Here is a 22,941-nt window from a genome sequence, read left to right on the forward strand (position 1 = left end):
TATATGACAAACCCACAGCAAACATCATTCTCAATGGTGAAAAACTGAAAGCATTTCCTCTAAGATCAGGAACAAGACAAGGATGTCCACTCTCGCCACTATTTTTCAACATAGTCCTGGAAGGCTTAGCCATTGTAATCAGAGAAGAAAAAGAAATAAAAGGAATACAAATTGGAAAAGAAGAAGTAAATGGTAATGGTATATACCATTCTGTAAAGAATCCAGGTTCACAGTCCCCCTTCCCATTCTTCCAGGCCTCTGAAACTAGAATTATTGGCCCATGCACTAAGAAGGCCACTACCCAGATGGTCACCATCAGAACCACAATCTTCAAGATCCCAGTGTGTTGAGCTCTGTAGGATACCTAAAAGAAACCAAATAAATTATTTTCAATACAATGAGCATATGTTGATTGCACAAAGCATACCATTGGCCCTCAGGAGTTTCAGGGATGTGCCAAGCGGGGATATTCACTGAATTTGGGTAACATGATCTGGGCCAGGGCAGAGGGTTTGATTTCGGTGGACCCTGGGCCAAGATGTAGACTTTCTTAGCAGTTCAAGGTTAAACCTCTGACACTATAGAAAATGTCAAGATTGATATCTAAAATAAGAATGCAGTTTTTCCTAGTCCACAGACACTAACCTGAACTGTTAACTGAAACTAAATGCCCATTTTCACGGTGTTTTTAACTTGCCAGCTGGATCATGAACAGCAATTTTTTTAATGAATTGGAATAATCAGTGTCAGAATGCATCACACATCATAAAGATATGTATTGTTTGATGAAACTTTTGCTTTGGGAATATAGATATACGTAGAGAAAGAGAAATGTGTGTACTGAATCATAGTGTAAAATGCATTTATCACTGAAGTCACAGTCAGAAAAGTTTAAAAGACACTGGCTTTTCTAAATCCAGTATTTAGGAAGAATCTACCCTGCAGTTTATGCTGAGCCTTCAAGGTGGGGCCAAAAAGAGAAGAACTCTTATGTTACTCCCGCAAGATGCCGCACAAAAAGAAAGTTTAAACCAGCTGTGGGGAGATACTACGGTGTTACTGAGTGTGACCAAATCATTTCTTTCTACAAACGTGTCTACCCGACAAAAATGGTGCCAAAGCAGTGGTGGCCAGCCACTGGAGAGACATGGCTGTGGTGAGTGCCATGGTCTTTTTATAGGGGTGAAGAATGTTCTAAGTCCACTTGGTCACAAGGACAGGCTTCTGTAAGGGAAAATGAGATTCTATGAGGGAGGATTGCTCTTGGATCACAAGACCCATGACCTTTGATTGATTCTGAAATCTTCTATAAGAAATCTAAAATGCCAACCACCCTGTATGAGGGATAAACGTATGACCCAAGACTTTCTTAAGGGGACCTAGAGCACACAACCTCTCTGGACACCTTTTAGATCAGTAAGATTCCTTCCAGCCCAAATGTTCCATGTTTCTCTGCCTTTTGCACTCAAGGGTAAGGAAATGATTTACCCATGAAGTTGGAACACACTTTCCTTTCACCATCTCTCAAGTGCTATTTTCTCTGTGAGTTTTTAAGTCTTGTTCTAAAGTGGTTTCTCATTTTTATTAAAGGGGTGTAACAATGCCCAGCACTGTCTTTCTTTGATGGATTGTACATGCTGGGAAGGGCTCACCAATTGGCTAGAGGTAAAAGGAGGCTGGTTTAAAAAAAAAAAAAAAATTATTTATTTTTTTTAAAATGAAAGCTTCTTTTATTTATTTATTTATTTATTTCTGGCTGTGTTGGGTCTTCGTTTCTGTGCGAGGGCTTTCTCTAGTTGCGGCGAGCGGGGGCCACTCTTCATCGTGGTGCGTGGGCCTCTCACTGTCGCGGCCTCTCTTGTTGCGGAGCACAAGCTCCAGACGCGCAGGCTCAGTAGTTGTGGCTCACGGGTTTAGTTGCTCCGCAGCATGTGGGGTCTTCCCAGACCAGGGCTCGAACCCGTGTCCCCTGCATTGGCAGGCAGATTCTCAACCACTGCGCCACCAGGGAAGCCCAAAAAAGTTATTTTTAAAAACTGCAGGGAAGTGGGGTTTTCTTTTTCTTTTTCTTTTTTTTCTTTTTCCAAATTACTAGTATTTCTGAGGCTAAGCTAAAATGCATATGGTGCTGACCACAAGCTCCCATGTACAATACATTTTTTTGCCTTCTGCTTCTCATACCACTAATTAATACTTGCACTAAATCTAATGATTATGAAGATGGTATCAATACCCAGATGGTCATAAAACTGCATTTAGTTTTTTAATTGCTCTGTTCAGCCTTTGTAATGATATGATGCAATATGCTGGAAAGTAATCTCTTTTCTATTATGCATAAGGTCAAATGGGATAATGGACATCCAAGGGAATTGAGAAGATAATGCCAATCTCTTCATCTCTGGGTAGCATTTTTGACAGATGACAGTTCAAGCATTGCTTAAATCCAGGACCGTGCCTCCCTGAAATTCATCAGTGGCCCAGTTCTCACCCACTACAGAATATGTCCATTATTCAGGACGTTGTCTCTTACCCTGCTTCCTTCTCCACCCCAATAAGATATCCAAACATTCTGTCAGTCCGGTTTCTTTTGTGAGGCAGAGCAACCCCTGGAACTTGCTGGTGTTAATAATGAGATGGGATTGCAGAGCCGTTCTAAGTGCCTGTCATGCATTGCCATCTGCATCGAGCCTTCATTCCCCAAACTATTGTCAGATTTCCATTTCCCAAGCCCAGCCTGCCACCTTGCCCTATTACACTGTCTCCTCTACTTTTAGCTACAGCAAGAGCTCAATTCCGCATGATCACTTCCTACGAGCTCCTGTGGTCTTTAAAGGCTTCCTTCTGGCTTCATACAGCTGTGTTGGAACTCAGCCAACAGAGGTGCGAGTGCTGCCTGAGCGCCCCCATGAGCATTCATACACTCATGCATGGAGCACTTTTTACACTTGACTCTGTGCTGTGTACCAGGGACCCGGATCCAGCTGACCTGGCCCTCACCAAGTTTACAGCCTCCATTGCCAGGGGAATTTCTCAGGGCAAGACCAAGAAACAAGCCCACGCATTTTCTCTCTGGACATCACTCCTCAACTCTCTGTAACTTCTAAGCCCTTTTTCTAACTGGGCAAGCCATCCCTTACCCTAACACAAACCTGAGGTTGACTCAAGAGCTTGGACGTTCAGTGAAGAAATGTCCCAGTGAACACTAACTAGGAACACTCAGTGAAGATTAAAAAGAAAACCCAGAAAGAAAGGAAAATTTTAAAGTACACATTAAAGATTTAGTTAAAGATTATTAATTAGAGCACTGCTTTTCAAACATTTTGACTGTGACCTAAAGTAAGAAATAGATTTTATACCCTAATGAAGTGTACAGACAAAAGTGTTCATAAAACAACACTTACCTTTATTATGCACAAGGTACTCTGATATTTTATACTCTAACTTGTTAAGTTCTATTGTACTTCTTTCCATATTTTTTCATTCTATGAAAAAGTGACATAATAACCCACTGAACTGATTTCATGACTCAATAATGGATTACTATCAGTTTGAAAAATCTGAGATTATAGGCTTCTGGATTGCTAATCCAAACTGATCTGTACTCTCTCCAGAGTTCGTCCAGTACAAACTGCAGTGGACTCTGGTGCCAATAAAGTACTCAATGTCAAGTGTCTGGCTGTCCCACCACATCCATTCTCTACTTCTTCCTGGCCATATGACAGCTCAGCTAGAGGCCACACTTCCCAGATTCCCTTGCAGTAAGGTAAGACCACATGACTAAATTTCACCAATGAAAGGTGAGTGGAAATGATCGTGTGATTCTGCACTACTTGGTTAAAAGAAAATCCCTTACCCTGGACTTCTGCCTTTTGCCCTTCCTTTCTAGAACCTGGAGTGAGAACAACGTGACTTGGAGTGTGCAGAGGAGGTTAATGACTTAGGGCGGGCGGGGGTCAGCAAACCACTGTCCATGCAGCAAGTGTGGCCCACCACCTGTTTGGATAATAAAGTTTTATTTGAGCAGTTGCAACAGACACCATAGGTGCCTGCTCTAGAGGGTACAGAGCCTGGGTCCCTGGGTGAGTTCCTGGAGCAGAGCCTTCCCATCTTCCTGAACTGTTCTATGAGAGAAAAGTTAGCTTCTGTCTTGTTTGGTCTCAGCATTTTGGAGTCTCTTCGTTACGGCAGTTTATCCTTGCCTTGTCCAGTGCACCCTCCCAATCCTGTCTGCCTCCAAGCTGCACACCTCTCCCAGGACAGAACTGTCACTGTCCTCTCAGTGCTTCCAGCACCACACTTAGTCCCTTTGTTTATGGATCTGTCTCCACACTAGACTGTTATGCTCCTCAAAAAGAAAGACTCTGGAGATTCAGTTTTGTGTCCTTAGCAAAATCCCTGTCACACAGTCATTTCCCACACATTTGGGTCCCTGGGACTCAGGAGTGAAGGAAGTTTCCCATCTAGGTCCCAAAGACTTCAGATCACTGTCCATGTTTCTGTGGCCTCTTCCCATCCCTCATCCTTATTAACATCAACCTTATTCTCTCCTTTATTCTATTGCTGATAAATTTAGCTTAAGAACTGTCACGAGCTAGTTGATGAGACTGTTCTAAATCTTGGGTAAGTTCAGACTTTCTTGGCGTGGGTCCTAAACTGGCACTGGTTAGCTTCTGGTTAGTGCCACTGTATAACCTGTAGCTTCCCTGTATACTGTCTTTTCCTTTGGTCATGCAAAATTAATTTTCTCATGACATTCAGAAGTCTGGGAGTCTTTCTAATCACCCACCAAGTTCCATCCTGAGGAAAACATTCAGGTCTCAAGTTGTCTAAAGAGTTGAACAGATAAACCTACTGTGAGACTCATGCATATCCAATCTACTACAGACTCAATTTACCACTTTTCACAACTTGCCTTGGATTTTGTTGGACACCTTCCCATTTTAGTGGTACATAAGGGAGTGACCTAACCAAACCACACAGAAAATGTTCACTAAGCACCAATGAGAACTTAGTGCTAGATAACAAAAGGGTAACAGGCTTCTCTAAGTTTTGCCAATTAAACAAAAAATTTTTTTGCTTGGGGACCCAAAATTTACAAGTATATAATCTTCTAAGGAGGATAAATTAATATTTTGACTTACAGCATTCGAGACTGACTGGTATCGATCAAAGCTGATGAGTACAATGTTATACACAGATGTTGTACACAAAAGATAGTCAATAGTGAGCCAAAATGCACAGATGTTATCTTCAAACTTCCAGTCGAACAGCCTGTGAGGGATGTACAAAGGAATGGAGATCACACCTGTACAGGGAAAAAATGAGGGTAAAGAAAAATAGCACATATCAATGAATACAAAGAGATATAGGAACACAACACAATGAACTATCTGAACTGACCAAAAAGAGCTTGATTATAATTTAGAAATTCATGGTATTTCATCAACAAACTCAGGACTGATCTCCTACACATTCTTTAAATACCATTTTTAAAATAGCTGTCACAAACATCGTACCTTCAATGGCTTCTTATTACTTTCCACATTAAGTTCAGGTTCCAACATGTATTTCCAGGCATATACAGCACACATCATCTTTGTGTTCATGATCCAACCCAAACAGGATGGGCCACCCTTCCCCCAAACACATCTCACATTGTCACATCTCTTTGCCTTTGCCAACAACATTCTTTCTTCCTAGAATATCCTCCTCTCTTCTACGGAGAAGTCTATTTAATTCCTTCTAATTCTTCACTTAGTTTAAAAAGTGACATCCTCCTTGTCATCTTTCCTGGAACTTCCTGGGTAGAAGTGACCCCTCTGTCACCTGCCCTCTCCTGGCACTTCACTCATCTCTCCCCCTCTCATGTACAAATATATCCTACTTTATATCATTGTCATATGTTAACTTGTTTCTCTTGAGGACTGGGACTGTGTGGGAAGTCGATCTTTGTATTTTTCACAACATCCAGAGTTGACCAATGGCTCCCACATTTAACTCAAGGAAATTAATAACAGCTAATAGGTATTGTGCAATTACCACATGCCAGACATTGTGCTATGTGTATTACATATATCATCTCATTTAACTTTCATAGAAACTTTGTGAGGTAGGCACCATGCTGAGTTAGCAGATAAGGAATCTGAAGTTCAAAAAGGAGACATAATTAGCCCAAGTAAGGGAAAAATTGGATTTCAAACCAAGCAACGTGATTTCATAACCCCTGACTTTAACTGCTACCCTTCACCGAATGAACAAATACCTGAGTGATTCAACTCAGCAGAGAAACTGCTTCATTGTGGAAAATGACTGAACTGGGTTCCTCTTCCTTTAGGCTTATAGGGGTTTTCAATTGTATTGACATTTCAGACAGGTGGTCTACTCACTAAGAAAATAATCTATTAAGTGGAAACTCGGTTGAAATCTTATTTTGTTGTATATCTTCATATTTTATGAAGGCACTTGGCAGGAATTCCCATTTTCCATATGAGAACCAAGTTAGCCTATCATGAAGAACAATAGTAAAGATAAAAGAAAAGGGAAGGGGAGAGTGAAGGAAACCCCGCATTCTCCCAAAACAAGATGACATGAGCACCCCAATGTTCATTGCAGCACTATTTACAATAGCCAGGTCATGGAAGCAACCTAAATGCCCATCGACAGATGAATAGATAAAGAAGATGTGGTACATATATACAATGGAATATTACTCAGCCATAAAAAGGAATGAAATTGGGTCATTTGTAGAGATGTGGATGCACCTAGAGACTGTCATACAAAGTGAAGTAAATCAGAAAGAGAAAAACAAATATCGTATATTAATGCATATATGTGGAATCTAGAAAAATGGTACAGATGAACTGGTTTGCAAGGCAGAAATAGAGACACAGATGTAGAGAACAAACGTATGGACACCAAGGGGGGAAAGCGGGGTGGGGGTGCTGGTGGTGGGATGAATTGGGAGATTGGGATTGACATATATACACTAATATGTATAAAATAGATAACCAATAAGAACCTGCTGTATAAAAAATAAATAAATAAAATAAAATTTTTTAAAATGTATATTTTAAAGATAATTATCATTGTAAAAAAAAAAAAAAAAGACATGACACCATGAAACTCTTAGAAGAGAACATAGGCAAAACATTCTCTGACATAAATCATACCAATCATTTTCCTTAGGTCAGTCTCCCAAGGCAATAGAAATAAAAGCAAAAATAAACAAATGGAACCTAATCAAACTTACGAGCTGCTGTACAGCAATGAAACCATACACAAAATGAAAAGACAACCTACAGACTGGGAGAAGATATTTGCAAATGATGCAACCGACAAGGGCTCAATTTCCAAAATATACAAACAGCTCATACAACTCAATAACAAAAAAAACACAACCCAATCAAAAATGGACAGAAGACCTAAATAGACATTTCTCCAAAGAAGACATAGAGATGGCCAACAGGTACATGAAAGGATGCTCAACACTGCTAATTATTAGAGAAATGCAAATCAAAACAACAATGAGGTACTACCTCACACCAGTCAGAATGACCATCATTAAAAAGTCTACAAATAACAAATACTGGAGAGGGTGTGGAGAAAAGAGAACCCTCTTACACTGTTGGTGGGAATGTAAATTGGTACAGCCACTATGGAAAACAGTATGGAGGTTCCTCAAAAAACTAAAAATAGAGTTGCCATATGATCCTGCAAACCCAATCCTGGGCATATATCCAGACAAAACTATAATTCGAAAAGATACATGCACCCAATACTCATTGAAGCACTATTTACAATAGGCAAGCGAGGGAAACAACCTAAAAAAAAAAAAAAGATGACATGAGGATATAAAGGTGTTGTTTTAGAACCAGTGTAAGGAAATGCAGAACTTAGTGTCCTGTACCTAGATTTACATACAAGTATGAGAGACAAGACACCATCGAAAAGAAGAGTTGTGTGGTCAGTTCTTACCTGTAGTTCAAATTGCCTGCTTGTTTTATATTTTAACTGTATGTGTATGTATGTATATGTGTGTGTGTATATATATCTTTTAGGGTGCTAAACATTTCTGGCATATTTTATTTTTTTAATTGAAGTATAGTTGATTTACAGTGTTGTGTTAGTTTCAGGTGTACACCATAGTGATTCAGTGTTTTTGAAGATTATACTCCATTATAGGTTATTACAAGATGATGGGTGTAATTCTCTGATCTTCCTATGGTACCTTCCATCTCAAAAGGGTGTGTGTGTGTGTATGTGTGTGTGTGTGTGTGTGTGTGTGCACCCGTGGTATCTCAGGATCACCTGAGATAAATCAAAGTATCTTCAAAACAGAGAAATTTATTATATTTTGGCCCAGAGTTGTGGCTTCCAATGTTCCCGACAGGAGCATTTTCCACATACACACTCATTTCCTCCCCTGGATGAGAAAGAAGAGTGGGATGCCACCAATCATTTGCATTACAGATGCCATTGTCTATTTATTGATAATGTTTTTCGCAAACTTTCTGAATTAGATAAAAGAGAACGGTGTGTTCAAAACCTCTGGAGCTGCTTGAAATAGCAGTTAATTGAAAACAGGCTCAAGTCTATTCCTTTTGTTTTAATGAAACCCTGCTGTCACCTTGAGTTCTTTGGGATGGTTTAGTACAAACGTCACGCTCAGTTCCTCTGTCTTGTTGAGTGGTTTTGCGGCTCCTTCCAAAGGAGTTTCAGAACCTGAAACTGAACCTGAAACCATGAACCTGAAATTCATCTGTGATATACCCACTCCTAGGTGTTTCCATAACTTCCACTCTGGAGTCATGCTTCTGGGTCAAATAGACTTGATAAGAAAAACTAATAGCCAGGTCCTTGAAAAGAGCAATAAGCCTTTGGCATGACCAATTGTGGGGGTGGGAAGGCAGGGGAGTGAGGGAAAACAAACTATATTAAAAGAAGATGGTGAAGCAAATAAAAAGGAAGTGAAGGAACCAGGGGGAGGAGAGAAGAAACCCTCTGTTACTCCCTCCACCCCTAGCTCACTCTGCTCCACCCTATCTGGCGTCAAATACACCTCAGATTCTTGCATGGGTTTCCTGGGCAAGAACCACTCTTCCCTCAGAGGCTCCTTTTGTTTACTCCAATGCATCTTCCTCAGTGAGCCCTACCCCTGAGGTTTACATTGCAACCTCTACCTCTAACACATTTCCTCCCTGCTATTATGTTTTTCTCAGTAGCAATGATCAACCTCTAAAATGCTATGTAGTTTTATTTACTTATTTATACTGTTTGCTTTCCTCTCCCCGCCCCTGCTCCCAGGAAAAATACAAGCACCACGAGGGTAAGGATTTTTGTCTGTATTTTCACTGATATATCCCCAACACCTAAATGGGTGCCTGGTTCAAAATAAATCAGTATGGGATGAATGAATAGATGAGGGTGGGAAAGCCCAGTTTGTGTAAAAATTGTCACCAGTCCGGTATCGCCCCTTCTTTCTGAAGCCAGTTAAGAAGCTGCATCTTCCATGAGAAAATGATAATTGAAAGGTCGGGGGAGGGACTTCCCTGGTGGTCCAGTGGTTAAGACTCCATGCTTCCACTGCAGAGGGTGAGAGTTTGATCCCTGGTGGGGGAACTAAAATCCCACATGCCATGCCAAGTGGCACAGTCAAAAAAAAAAAAAAAAAAGGTGGGGGGAGCTAAAAGGCCCAATGAATTCTTTGGGCCAACAGAGGAGTGTGTAGATAACAGTGATTGTATAGAGGGTATTATGGACTAAATGTTTGTGTCCCCCCCACCAAAAGTCATATGTTGAAACCCAAACCCCCAGGGTGATAGGACCTATAAGGAGGTAATTAAAGTTAAATTAGGTCGTAAGGGTAGAGCCCTAATCCAAGAGGATTAGTGTCCTTATAAGAAGAAACACCAGAGAGCTCACTTGCTAGCTCTGTCTCCAGGCCATATGAGGGTGAAGCAAGAAGGCAGCCATCTACAACCCAGGGAGAGAGCCCTCACCAGGAACCAAATCAGCTGGCACCTAGATCTGGGATTTCCCAGGCTCCAGAGCTGTGAGAAAGTAAACTGCTGTTAAGTCACCCAGACTGTGATTATTTTGTTGGGGCAGCCCAAGCTAACACAGAGGGAAAGAGAAGAGTCCTGAACCAAGGCATGAAGGTACAGGCACACTTCATTCTATTGTGCTTCACTTTATTGCACTTCATGGATATTGCATATTTTACAAATTGAAGGTTCGTGGCAACCCTGCATCGAGCAAAGTCTATCAGCACTATTTTTTCCAACAGCATTTGCTTACTTTGAGTCTCTGTGTCACATTTTGCTAATTCTCACAATATTTTTAATTTTTTTATTATTATATTTGTTATGGTGATCTTTGATGTTACTATTTTAATTGTTTTGGAGCTCCACGAACTGTGCCCATGTAAGACGGTGAACTTAATAAATGTCATGTACGTTCTGACTGCTCCACCAGCCTGCCATTTCCCAGTCTCTATCCTCTCCTCAGGTTTCACTATTCCCTGAGACACAACAATATTGAATTAAGCCAATTGATAATCCTAAAGTGACCTCTAAGCATTCAAGTGAAAGGAAGAGTCAATGGATGCAGCAATTGTCACTGTTGTCTTATTTTAAGAAATTGCCACCAGGCACCCCAGCCTTCAGCAGCCACCACCCTGATTAGTCAGCATCCATCACCATCGAGGCAAGACCTTCCATGAGCAAAAAGATTATGATCCAATGAAGGCTCAGATGCTCGTTAGCATTTTCTAGCAATAAAGTATGTTTTAATTAAGGTATGTACATTGTTTTTTTAGACATAATGCTTTTGCACACTTAGTAGACTACACCTATACCTTTTATATGCACTGGGAAACCAACAAATTCATGTGACTCTTATTTTGATATTTGTTTTATTGCAGTGGTCTGGAACTGAACCCACAGTACCTCTGAGGTATGCCTGTACTAAAGATAAACTTTGCCATCCTGAAAATGTGGTTCAGACTCTGTCATCAGCAGCCACCTTTTGCCCTTAAAGATCCTGTCTGGATCATCCATCACATGCTTATGTAGGCCATACATGCCCATACAAATGTAGATGTGGAAAAGGTACCCACAGATGGAAACATCAGTTATGTGATACCAATTTTATAGATATCAATAAAGATATAAATAGTATTTTTTTCTGGAATAGTGTATAGATGACATATATCAGTGTAGCTAGTACTGGAATTTTTCCTCAATAAGTCTTTGCTTTTCAACTAAATTCAGCCTGGGAAGCTTCTCAGGTGCCACAAATTTAAATTCTCAACAGGAGGCCAGTTCGGAAACCTGTGAAAAGAGGACATTCAGCCAGAAAGCCCACCATACCGAGCACATGTGACGCTCTCATCTGCACTGGCATCGCCACATGGTTCTGGAGCTCTGGGTCTCATGACCCCAAATATTAAGAATTGCTATCTTGTAGCTACAGAGAATCTCTCACAAGTTCTGCCCTGATCCACTGCTACCACCATGAGGTCCTACAGGCTCAGAGCTGAAAGGTACACTTTCGACCATGGCAAAGGAGAAAGAAGAGCATTGACACAAAACTCAAATCTTGTTACAAAATGCTCTCAGAGACTGCTAAGTCTTGTGCTGTCATGGTGAATATTGTGTTAGGAAGTGGACCTCTGGATGAAGCTGGCAGGGGGCAGGGGAAACATGAAGGATGAGACCGGCAGATTAAGAGATTCTAGCCTGTGTCCAATCGCTCTCATCTGGAGCAAAGCCATTTCTTTTCCCATCCACCTGCTGATGGAGGGAGGCCACCAGGAGTGCTGAATCATCACATCTGCAGGGACATTTCTCAAAGACAAACCACACCTTTATGTTGTGGTGCTCAACCCCACGATGGTGGGGCTGCCATGATGCTGACATTGGGCCTTACACAGAGGCACTCTGTTCTTGTCTAGAACCATCTTCATTCAAAAGTTTCAGGCCTCAGGCTCTCACAGTTGGATATAGTTTTACCCCATCCCTCCTGACCACCAGGTATTCAGGGCCTAACTCCCTTTGGGGTAGTCAAAATACATTTTCCACTTTAAGCGCTGAGTGTCACCTAAAAGTTGTACAGTTCTGTGAAGAAGGAGGAGAGGGATACATATATTTATAATAGAATATTCTCTGTTCACATAAATACACTCATGTATTTATCTGTGTTTATGTGAGCATAGAGAATGATGTGGAGGGATCTACATCAAGTTGTTAATGTTGGTTACCTGGAGGGGCAGAACTGAGGAGAGAAATGGGGAGATTGTTGCATTTTTTAATACTTCTATATTGGCTACCCACTTTTTTCTGTGACCCTATAATTTCTATACCAGAATTCCTAAGTCAATCTCTTCAACTAGAAGTTTCCTCCAAAACTTTTTTCATTGCAATATCAGAAGCAGAAGCTGCTTTCACAAATGCTCCCTAATTCTGTGAATAGTGTCATACTCTTGCCCCCAGAACTCAGTCTTCAACACATCTTCCTCTTTCTCCTGCCTGACCCCCCCTTGCAGCTCTGCTTCCCGAACTTCTTTTCCACCCTCACCCTCACTCAGAGCCTCACTGCTGATTTCTGCCAAGGTCACTGCAGGATTCTCTCTGAAATGAAGCTACCCTCTGCTCCAGCTTCTTCCACCGTCTACATCTCTTCTGATGCCTCTGAGGTAAAGCTTCAACCCATTCAATCATTCACTTAAATCTCACATTGCCTGCTGAATAAACTCCAATCCAGACTCACACTAGTAGTCAAGGGCCTTCACTATATAGATTCCAACTACTCCAACTTCACCCTCAGCTGTTCTCATACAGCCCATTTGCACACTAGCCAGCCTGGAGCTGACACTTAGGAAGGTATACACGATGATTTTCTACCAGCATATCGTTGCTGATTCTTGGAATACTCTCTCCTCTCCATCTCTGCCTATGGAAATTCTACCCACCCTTTAAAGTTCATTTCAGAGGCCACTACCCACTAACCAAATGTGCTTTCTCCCTCCTCTGAGTGCCCGCAGCACTGGGTGGGTCTTCATGGGTTCTCACATCAACCTGTCCTGTTATAGTCATTTCTGAACTTCTTTTATCTACTCTACTGTATTGAAACCTTATTAAAGAAAGAGATTAACCTAGTCTTCTCGATATCTCCTCATTATCTAATTGTACTTGGTCCCTAACAGTACTTACATGGTAGGTACTCTACTAACATTTGTGTACTTGGTTTGAGTTGACATTTATCTTCAGAAAGATCAAGAGTGAAAAGACTAACATTTGTTGAGCAATCACTGTGTTCCAGGCAATAAACTAAGTATTCTATGAGTTTTGTTTCGTTTTAACATAAATGCAAGCGTTTATATAGCTGTACACAATAACAGATTAAATTATACTAGAAGTTCCTATAAAACCATATCATCAGTTGACACTTCTGCATATTCACTCATTATGATAAGCATTGTTAAAAAATGATCATCAGGCAGTAAGAAATTATATAGTGCATGTTTTCAAAGAAAGATTACTTTGATTTCAATGATCTCTTACAATTATTAACACTGTGGTTCCAAATTATATGCAAGGGAGTTTAGTGTTGGGTGTACTTTGCAACATTCTATGCCATATTATAAAATAATATTATTAACTATACTATGTAATTGACCTGAACATCCTATTTTCTGATTGTGCCGATTACCAGCATATGCATTATTTCCTATTACTCCAACACTGTGATATTAAAGAAACTATGCTTACTTAAAAAGGAATACTTATAAACCTAAACATACAAGGAAAATAGGTCCAAAAACAAATAACTCTTAGACTAAAGCAATACTGGACTTATTTTTATTCCATAAAAAGAAACAGTTTTCAGATGAAAATTCCCCTACAAACCTGATTTACATATATATAACATTCCCATACAGTGCCGTATAGCCTCCCCTGAGTTTCAATACTTAAACTTTTTGTTTTTAATAGTCCCTTGAAATAATAAAAGCTTATTTTAAGGTTTCAGAAATGAATTATAACTGAAAAAGATGATCTTAAATAAAGATATGTAACTTACCAACAAAGAAGTCAGAAATGGCCAAGTTAAGGAAAAAGTAATTACTTCGATGTCTAAGGTTTTTGTCCACCACAAAAGCTAAAATGACCACAGCATTTCCTACCATTATAGCAAAAGCTAGTAAGCTCATTAAAAATGCTAAAGCAATGCTAGTTTCTGATGGTAAATCAGTTGTGTCATTAGTAGCTGACATCACATAAAATGATGAAGAAACGTAATACAGCAAACTAAGCTGGAAAGACAATTCTGACAAGTGTGTTTTCCAATCAAATACCTAAAATATATAGTCTCCTACTCATAACAACAGTTTTTAAAATCTAATGCTGATTTCATAGTACTTCCTGATTCTTGATAAAGCAAACTTGTGTTAACAGTTTCCCTTTAACTGACACTGAGAAAGTATTTCCAAAAGACAGTGAAATGTTTTATCTTAAACATTTTGATGTGACTCATCCATCTCCCATTAATAGAGCAATATTATATAATATATATAAAATATAATTGATACACTATATAGGTAAGGAATTGGGCTCAAATGAGAAGATACAGATCCAGTTAAATATTCCCGTCTGACCAAGATAGAATATCAGGGGCTGAATTCACCATCCCATCTGAAACAACGAAAAAACTGTACAAAATATATGAAACCATGGTTTTTGAGGCATGGACATCAGGCAATGAAGGACAGTGATCCCTGAGAAGGGGAGAAAATGAGGTGAGCGCTGCAGTTGCCCCAGCTCACTGTCTTGAGAGAGTTTCCAGGGCACAGAGCAGAGAGGGGCATCCAGGGGGAGCCCAGTAGATTCCCTGAGATGGAGGTAGAGCTGAGAGTCGGGCAGTACCAGACAGAACTCTGTGCTTCAGAGCTGCAAAGGGCCCTCCTCAAGTATTTACCAGGGTACTGACCAGCACAGTATGTGGGGAAATGTTCTCAGACAGGAAGAAGAACCACTCAAAAAGATTAGAAGGAACAATACCCAGGGGTCACAAGGGGCCAGTTACAGACTTTGTTCCCACCAGCCAGACTGACAAAACTCAATTCACGGGGCATTGGGTAATATATTCAGAAAGGTCTTGCCTCAGTAGTCAGAAATAGGTAGCCCTATACCAAATACTGCTTGGATCCTGCCTCACAAATCTTAAAAGCAAGATCTGAAAGGATCAAACCAGTTCTAAGTAACTTAACAGCAGCTCTGAACACAGCTCAAGAATATTTATAGAACATAAAAATACCCAGTCCCCAGCAAGGTAAAATTTATAATGTCTGGAATCCCATTAAGAATTATCAGGCATGCCAAGAAGCAGGCAAATAAGACCCATAATGCAGAGGAAAATCAATCAGTTGAAACCACCCATAACTGACATAGATATTAGAATTAATAGTTAAGGACATTAAAGCAGTTATTATAGCTGTGTTCCATATTTTTAAACATATATAAAGAAATAAAAGTATTTTTAAAACACCCAAATCAAACTTCTAGAAATGAAAGCTGAAATGTCTGAACTAAAAATACATTACAAAGGATTAATGACAAATCAGAAATTGCAGAAGAAAAGATTAGTGAATTTGAACATATAGCAAAGTAAACTATCCAAAATAAAAAACAGAGATAAAGGAGAATTTTTTTTCAATTTAACAGAGCTTCAGGGAAGGGATAAATTGGAAGATTGGGATTGACATACACACTACTATATATAAAACAGATAACTAATAAGGACCTACTGTATAGCACAGGGAACTCTAGTCAGTACTCTGTAATGGCCTATATGGGAAAAGAATCTAAAAATGAGTAGATATATGTATATGTATAATTGATTCACTTTGCTGTACACCTGAAACTAACACAACATTGTAAATCAACTATACTCCAATAAAAATTAAAAAATAAAGGAGATGCTGCACCCGTCAAAAATTTAACAGAGCTTCACTAAGCTGTAGGACAACTTCAAGTGACCTAATATATGCCTACAGAAGTCCCTGCAGGAAAGTAGAGAGCAGGGAACAGAAGAAAAAAATTGCAGAAATAATGAGCAAAAGCTTTCAAAATTTGATGAAAACTATAAACCAAGAAGTTCAATGAACCTCAAACACAAGAAACATGATGAAAACTGCACAAAGCACATCAAATCAAACTGTTCAAAACCAGTGTTTAAAAAAAAATCTTAAGAGCAGCCAGAGAAGGGAAAATTACATACAAAATAAAAAAGATATGGATGACAGCAGATTTCTCATCAGAAACAACGTAAGCAAGAAGATACTAGTCCAACATCTTTCAAGGGCTGAAAGAAAAAAAATGTCAACCTAGAATTCTGTACCTAATAGAAATAACTTTCAAAAACAAAGGCGAAATAAAGAATTTTTCAGATGTATAAGAGCTGAAAGGATTCATCATCAACAAACTAGCACTACAAGAAATGTGAAAGGAAGTTCTTCAGGCAGAAGGAAAATGAATCCAAATGGGCATAGGAATCTATACAAAGGAATGAAGAACAACAGAAATGGAGGTTTTCTTGCTTGTCTCTCCTAGTAGAAATAAGTCGCTAAGGGCTAAGGTTGCATTTTGTTTCATTCTGTTTTATTACTTTTTGTTTAAGTATGATATACACAACAAAAGTACATAAATCGGGACTTCCCCGGTGGTCCAGTGGCTAAGACTCCACCTTCCAATGCAGGGGGTGCAGGTTCAATCCCTGGCTAGGGAACTAAGATCCCACATGCTGCGCAGTGCGGCCAAAATTTAAAAAACAAACAAAAGTACATAAATCATAAGTGTATAAAGTACACAAGTCATAGATGTATAACTGATTAACTTTTACAAATTGAACATACCCATGTAACCACCACCCAAATCAAGAAACACTCAACCCTCATGGGTAAGACTATCCTGACATCTATAATCATAAATTAACTGTGCCTATTTTTGTATTTTATAAATGAAATTATACATTCAAAATTTACATTAGAATTGGGAGATTGGGATTGACATATATACCCTAATATGTATAAAATGGATAACTAATAAGAACCTGTTGTATAAAAAAATAAAATAAAATTCAAAAAAAATTTACATTAAAATACTTCACATATATTCTATATGACATGATTAAATTATAAAGAAATTTATATATTCTCCACTATAATTTATTAATTTCATTTGCAATGCTTTTAAATTTATTAAAGTGAAGAATAAAAGGAATTGGTTACATTTCCCCTTTCTTTACAATTTCACTGGAAGGGAAGAAACTATTCTTTCTCACTTGGTAACCATAACCTGAGCCTGGAGCTTCCTTATTGGACAATTCTACTTCATATGTACTCTTTAGGTATCCACTTCAAAAACCAAGAATAGGATCTGGGTAATAAAAAGGTAAATACTTCTGAGTTCAGAACTTACATGTCTTTCATATATACATAGTTTCCCAAAGGAGAAAGACTCTGATGAAGCAAGTGGCAAGCTATCTCTCCCCACTCCATCCCATTCTCCTTATATCAGACTTGATAGAAACTTAGAGTAAATTTAGCCTTCCTAGCTACATCTCTTCAGATCAAGGTCCTCAGTTCACTGCCCATGCAGGCAACAGTAAGTAAAATAGTATCACATTCAGTTGACTTACTTTATTTATCACTTTCAAAGTAGTAGGTTAACAGAAAATTGGGATGGTTAACTAACACACCTGCTTAAGAAGATCGGCATGACAAAGAAGTGAAGCGCTGGTTTACAAATCTCCAGCATTGTGTTTTGCAATGTAAGGTGAGGGGAACTAAAAATAGGTTTCTGTTAGATAGATGATTACACTTTTGTGGTGGAATTAAGGAGAAAGGGTTTATGCTTTACAGGAATTTACATATGTCTTCCTTCACCAAAATTTTCTTTCTCAGTAGTGGTTAGTCCCTAAAACTAGAGCTACCATTAAGAATCCCAAAGTCTGGTAGTATTCCAAAAAAAAGGCAGTATGTATATTAATTTGAACCTAAATACAAAAATTCCAAAGAGATAGTGGGATGAATTATCTACTCCCTGCACCTTGCCAAGCTGGGACTAATTATGCAAATGTTTGTTGCCTCTTGAAAGGGATAATCCCATTTCTCTGTATTGGACTGAAGGGAAAATCGTGGAATATCTCATCTTTTTTTACAATTTATTTTATTGAAATATAGTTGGTTTACAGTGTTGTGTTAGTTTCTTCTGTACAGCAAAGTGACTCAATTATATATATATATTCTTTTTCATATCCTTTTCCATTATGGTTTGTCATAGGGTATTGAATATCGTTCCCTATGCCATACAGTAGGACCTTGTTGTTTAGGAGTATCTCATCTTGTACCAGCCATATAGACCAGCCCAGTGACTTAACCAGAGAGACCTACATTAAGGAGAAATGTTTGGATTAAAGTAGTGATAAATGGAAGAAAGTTGAAATTGTTGCTGAGGGAAGGGTAGCTAATAAATGGGTGTTAAAAAGGGAACATCTAATACATTCTGGTGCCTTAAGAGAAGCATAGAGCATGAGAATATTATTCTCTCTTAGCTTTGACTCAGATGCCCTTTAGCTTAAGGACTCGTTTATCAAAATCTCCTCTTTTGAATAACCAAGAAGTAGAATAGCCAACCCAGTGAACATATATATACTTCTGAGAGTGGTCTGTGTCCTCATAATGGATGAACAGGTGGAAGGTCTGACTGTAATCACATGGAACAATACTAAGATGGCTATGTCTTTTGGTTCCCATTTCATAGGATAGAGCTATTACTGAAGACCTGAGTTAGGAAGAAAACCATGAGAATATATATCCAGTTGAATCCGAACAACACTGATTAATAATAATCTAGGTGAACAGTTGCATGGCCATTAATTTTGATGGTGAAGTTTTAAGGAAGGTACTGGAGTATGACAGTAGAAATTCATCTTCTACATGTTCCATCTGTCAAAACATTGTGTGTAAAAATAGCTCCTTTGCCCAATATTGCGGGTGGAAAGCCATAAAGATGTAGAGGAGCAATTGGTACACTTGGATCACTGAGAAAGGAAAAGAATTTAGTATAACTTGTTGGGCCCACATTCCTGAGAGTGAAAAGCCAGAAAGTCTATGTGGATGGCTGTGGGAAGCTCTATGGCATCTCCAAACCAAAGTCAGTTTAGTGGTACCAACTACTCATGGGACCTTAGCCTAATGGGGTCAATGTGATCAGGTCCCAGGTTTATTTCCTAAATGTAAGAAGCTAATACTCAGTGTCAACAGAGGGTCTGGTGGATCAAACAGCTTTTGCCTCCTAAAAAAAGAGAGCCTTAGGAGAATTAGGAGCTGGGCTAGGAGTAATTGATGAAGAGGAATTCACTTTTAATGGGGAAAGATATTTTGAAGAAAACAAATGCTTCTGGAGAAAATGGGGAACCTCCAAGGCATTTTCCTCCAGGAGGAAAGTTAAGGATGACAACTGGATGGCAACACAGCACTGGGAAAATGGGCTTTGCAATCAGAGCAGACACAAGATAACCTGCGCAAACTCAGCAATGGGAATGAGCTTGTATATCAGCACAGCTGGGCTCTTTGGTATCTTAACTCAAAGGAGTCTGAGCTATCTGAGGCCCCAGAGCCAGAGATTCTCACGCATGGGAGATGTGTGGGCTACATAGTCTGCGGAAATTTGTAATTGGAGAACGCAACCTCTAGAGGCGCTCTTTAACAATTTCAGTGCCGCAACTGAGGGTGAACCGTTCCTTTCCTCTAACGTTATTCACGGACATTGGACAAACTTTAAACAGGACTAGAGGGCTCCCCAAGGAGGAGAGATTAACCCAGCTGTGGGACACGTCTCACTGGGAACCACTATCTCTCAAGCCATGTATCAGAGAAAAGGAATTTGACTTTGTTTTCAAGAGGTTTGGTGTCCTAAAATAACAGAGACATGGTCTCTAACCTAAATTCCTATGAGAAAAGGTAGATTTTATTGAGATGGACAAAATAATGATATGTAACTGTGTCTGATTTATACTGTACCGTGTATCCATGACACTGCTGTATGGTGTAATACACAAATCATAGGTAAATTTAATATTGTAGAAGCTAATCAAATTTATGATATTACTGAGGTGGTTGATCAAATGTTGTGAGATTAGATTAAAACTCCCTCATGATGTTATCCCTATGGAGGAGAAGTGGCCTGAAGAAAATTTACAGTTGATGATTGACAATTAGTAATCTCTCTCACCCAATAGATGTGTACATTAAAGTGCAGATTACTATAAGTCAGGGAAACAAAGTATTATGATGTTAGTCCAAAATATGAGAAAGTTTGTGCTATTCTGTGCTAATATTATTGGATTGTTCATCTGTTTAAATCCATACCAACCTCTTGTTAGTTATTATAGATGTTTGCAATTTGGTGAATTTTGATTGTCTCTGTGATTATATGATGCTTTAAGGCAAGTAATTACTGTCAAACCAAGAGTTATCATTAGGTCTAAAAAGGCCTTGCTCATAGGTCAAGGAGCTAGACTGTGCTGTGAGAGGTAATTCCAGAAGACCTGGAGTTAGCCAGATCAAGACATGAAATGTGCTGATTAATAGTGTTGCTTTGTAACCATGAGTCTGAGGAGTTTCTGGCCAGTCTGTTCCAGCTTTCAGCATTGTTCATTGATAACAGTGAGACTGATGATTTGTACCTGGTCTTCATGAGACCTCAGAGAGCTGTTGGGGCCGATTATGTAGCAAGAATATGCCTATGTGACCTGCAAGGTATAAGAAGGTATAAGAAACCCTGGCTGAGACTCCAATTCTGGCTCCCTAGTTTCAAGGTGTTCCCTGTCAGTTTGTCCTGGTCCTAGAGAGGAAGCACATATGTATGGCCTTTACAAAAAGAGGACATCTGGAGCTCAGGCCTGACTTCTCCAAACCCCTCATTGTAAAGCAGCCTTGCACTGTGATGCCTGTCTTTCCTCTATGCTGATGCTGTATCAGATCCCCTTCCTGCAATAAACCACAGATTTGTAAGCATTTTCATTTTGGTTCCTGTGAGTCTTCCTTAGTGATCGAACCCAGTCTAACTGTCACCGTTAGTGCAGTTAAATTCCAGATACTTTAGGGAAAAAAGCAGTTACAGCCATAATTTCTCACCCTCATCTCCTCCTCACCTCCCCACCCCCATGCTACACACAGACACACACACACACACACACACACACACACACACGTGCATACACACACTCTCCTGGGACAACAGCTCACATCTCTTGCCCAGCAGAAAGCAGACAGCCTAAATGATATACAGTGGAAACTTGAGTCTGCCAAAAATTGCAAGATACAAGAAAATACTGGGACTTGATCTTTTCTCTGGGGTTGGGGGGGGGTGGGTAGGGAATCCCAGGAAATAGAGGGGAAAGGGCTTTGGTAAGAAATGGGGGTGATTAAAGAAGAAAGACAAGAAGGATGCGGCAGCAGAAAAATGAAAAGTAAGTCTGAGGGAGCCTTCACTTGGAGCACTGCTAAAGGCTTATGTCCTCACTCCTTGTGAGCCCAAGAAGGCTGAGTCACAAGACCAATGGCATAATACCCAAGCCACTCTCCATCCACAGTACTGGCCAGACTCTACTGAAAGTTTACAATGAAGAGCTACCTAAACTTGCATCAAGGATCAGTGTGTATTCAGAACCAACAAAAGAGAAGAAGAGCCCAGAGCAGATAAGGAACAGCAAAGTTGACAGGTGTCTTAATTTATGTTATCCCACAAGCAGATCCTGAGACAAAGATCTGTACAAGTAGTTTATTTGAGATATGATTCCAAGAGTAGGGGAAAAGTAGTAGTGGGAGAAGAGTGGGGAAAGGAAACAAGCGAAGAAGGGTGCATTGAAGTTATACTTTGACTAATGAAATCTTAACCCTACTGGGACACTCTGGAAGCCAGTGTAGAACATCCTTCTCAGAGTTATTCCCATAGTTGTGAGGGAGCCATAAATCATTGGCTAAAGATTGCTAGGGTTTGAGGGTGGCATTAATTCTCCAGTATTTCCAGCCTGAGGTGCATATGCAGAGCAGTCTCAGGCCACCAGAGAAAGCCGTCAGCAAAGAAATGCAGATGCTGGCAGGTGGGAGGTCAGCAGGTATGAGCTACAGCAACAAGGCCAAAGAAGATAACAGGCTGGGCACCGACAACATAGTTATAATCCCAAGGGCTTTTCTCCAGCAAAGAGTAATAGCAACCATGTTCCCAACTTTTACCTTTCTTAGATGGCAGCTAAGGCTCATTTTGTAGACAAGAAGGGGAGGGGTCTGCTTCATTGGTTACCCTGGGGGCTCCCATGTGGGGTTTTTGAACTTGGGTGCTAGGTCCAGCTGTATCATACTTTAGATTCATATCCTGGAACTGAGCCACCTGGGAAGGTACATGCCACCTCTTACCCAGTACTACCATGGACACAAACCTATTAGCAGATAGACACCAAGGGGCAAAATTGGCCTAACTAAAGATGTAAGTGTGCTCAGAATAGCCTCACAGAGTGAGCAGGATATGATAGAGTTTACTGTGACCTCGGTGCTAGAGTTGATGATGCGGTAAATGAGTGGCTGTTCCAAAGGGTAGATCCAACTTTATTGAGAAAATGTGCTATGTGGGTTTTCACCCTGTTGCAAGAGACCAAATGACCTGCAAAGCCTGAAATACTTCCTATCTGATCCTTTTACAGTGCTAACCCGCTATCATAAGCAACAAATGAGTGCCCAGACCCTAGTCAGGCTCTCACTACCTCCCACAGTAGAGGAGATCTCAAGGAGGAACCAGAGAGGCTGACTCATCAGCCTTACTGTTGTTGGGAGTCACCAAGACCACCTTCAGGTCCAACGATTTGCTAGAAGGGTTCGCAGAA

General features: G+C 39.9%; 1 protein-coding gene across 1 annotated transcript; it reads right to left on the reverse strand.

Moving 5' to 3' along the window:
- Window positions 1–205: 205 nt before the first annotated feature.
- On the reverse strand, window positions 206–14,272 carry HRH4 (histamine receptor H4; the record flags this gene model as incomplete). The annotated part of the gene is made up of 3 exons (XM_061170213.1): window positions 14,080–14,272; window positions 5,142–5,305; window positions 206–364 (listed from the first exon to the last, which is right to left on the reverse strand). Coding segments are annotated over exons 1-3 (516 nt in total), but the record flags the coding sequence as incomplete, so codon positions are not given.
- Between the last annotated feature and the right edge of the window lie 8,669 nt (window positions 14,273–22,941).

The sequence above is a fragment of the Eubalaena glacialis genome, chromosome 15, assembly GCF_028564815.1.
Source record: "Eubalaena glacialis isolate mEubGla1 chromosome 15, mEubGla1.1.hap2.+ XY, whole genome shotgun sequence".
Lineage (NCBI taxonomy): Eukaryota > Metazoa > Chordata > Mammalia > Artiodactyla > Balaenidae > Eubalaena > Eubalaena glacialis.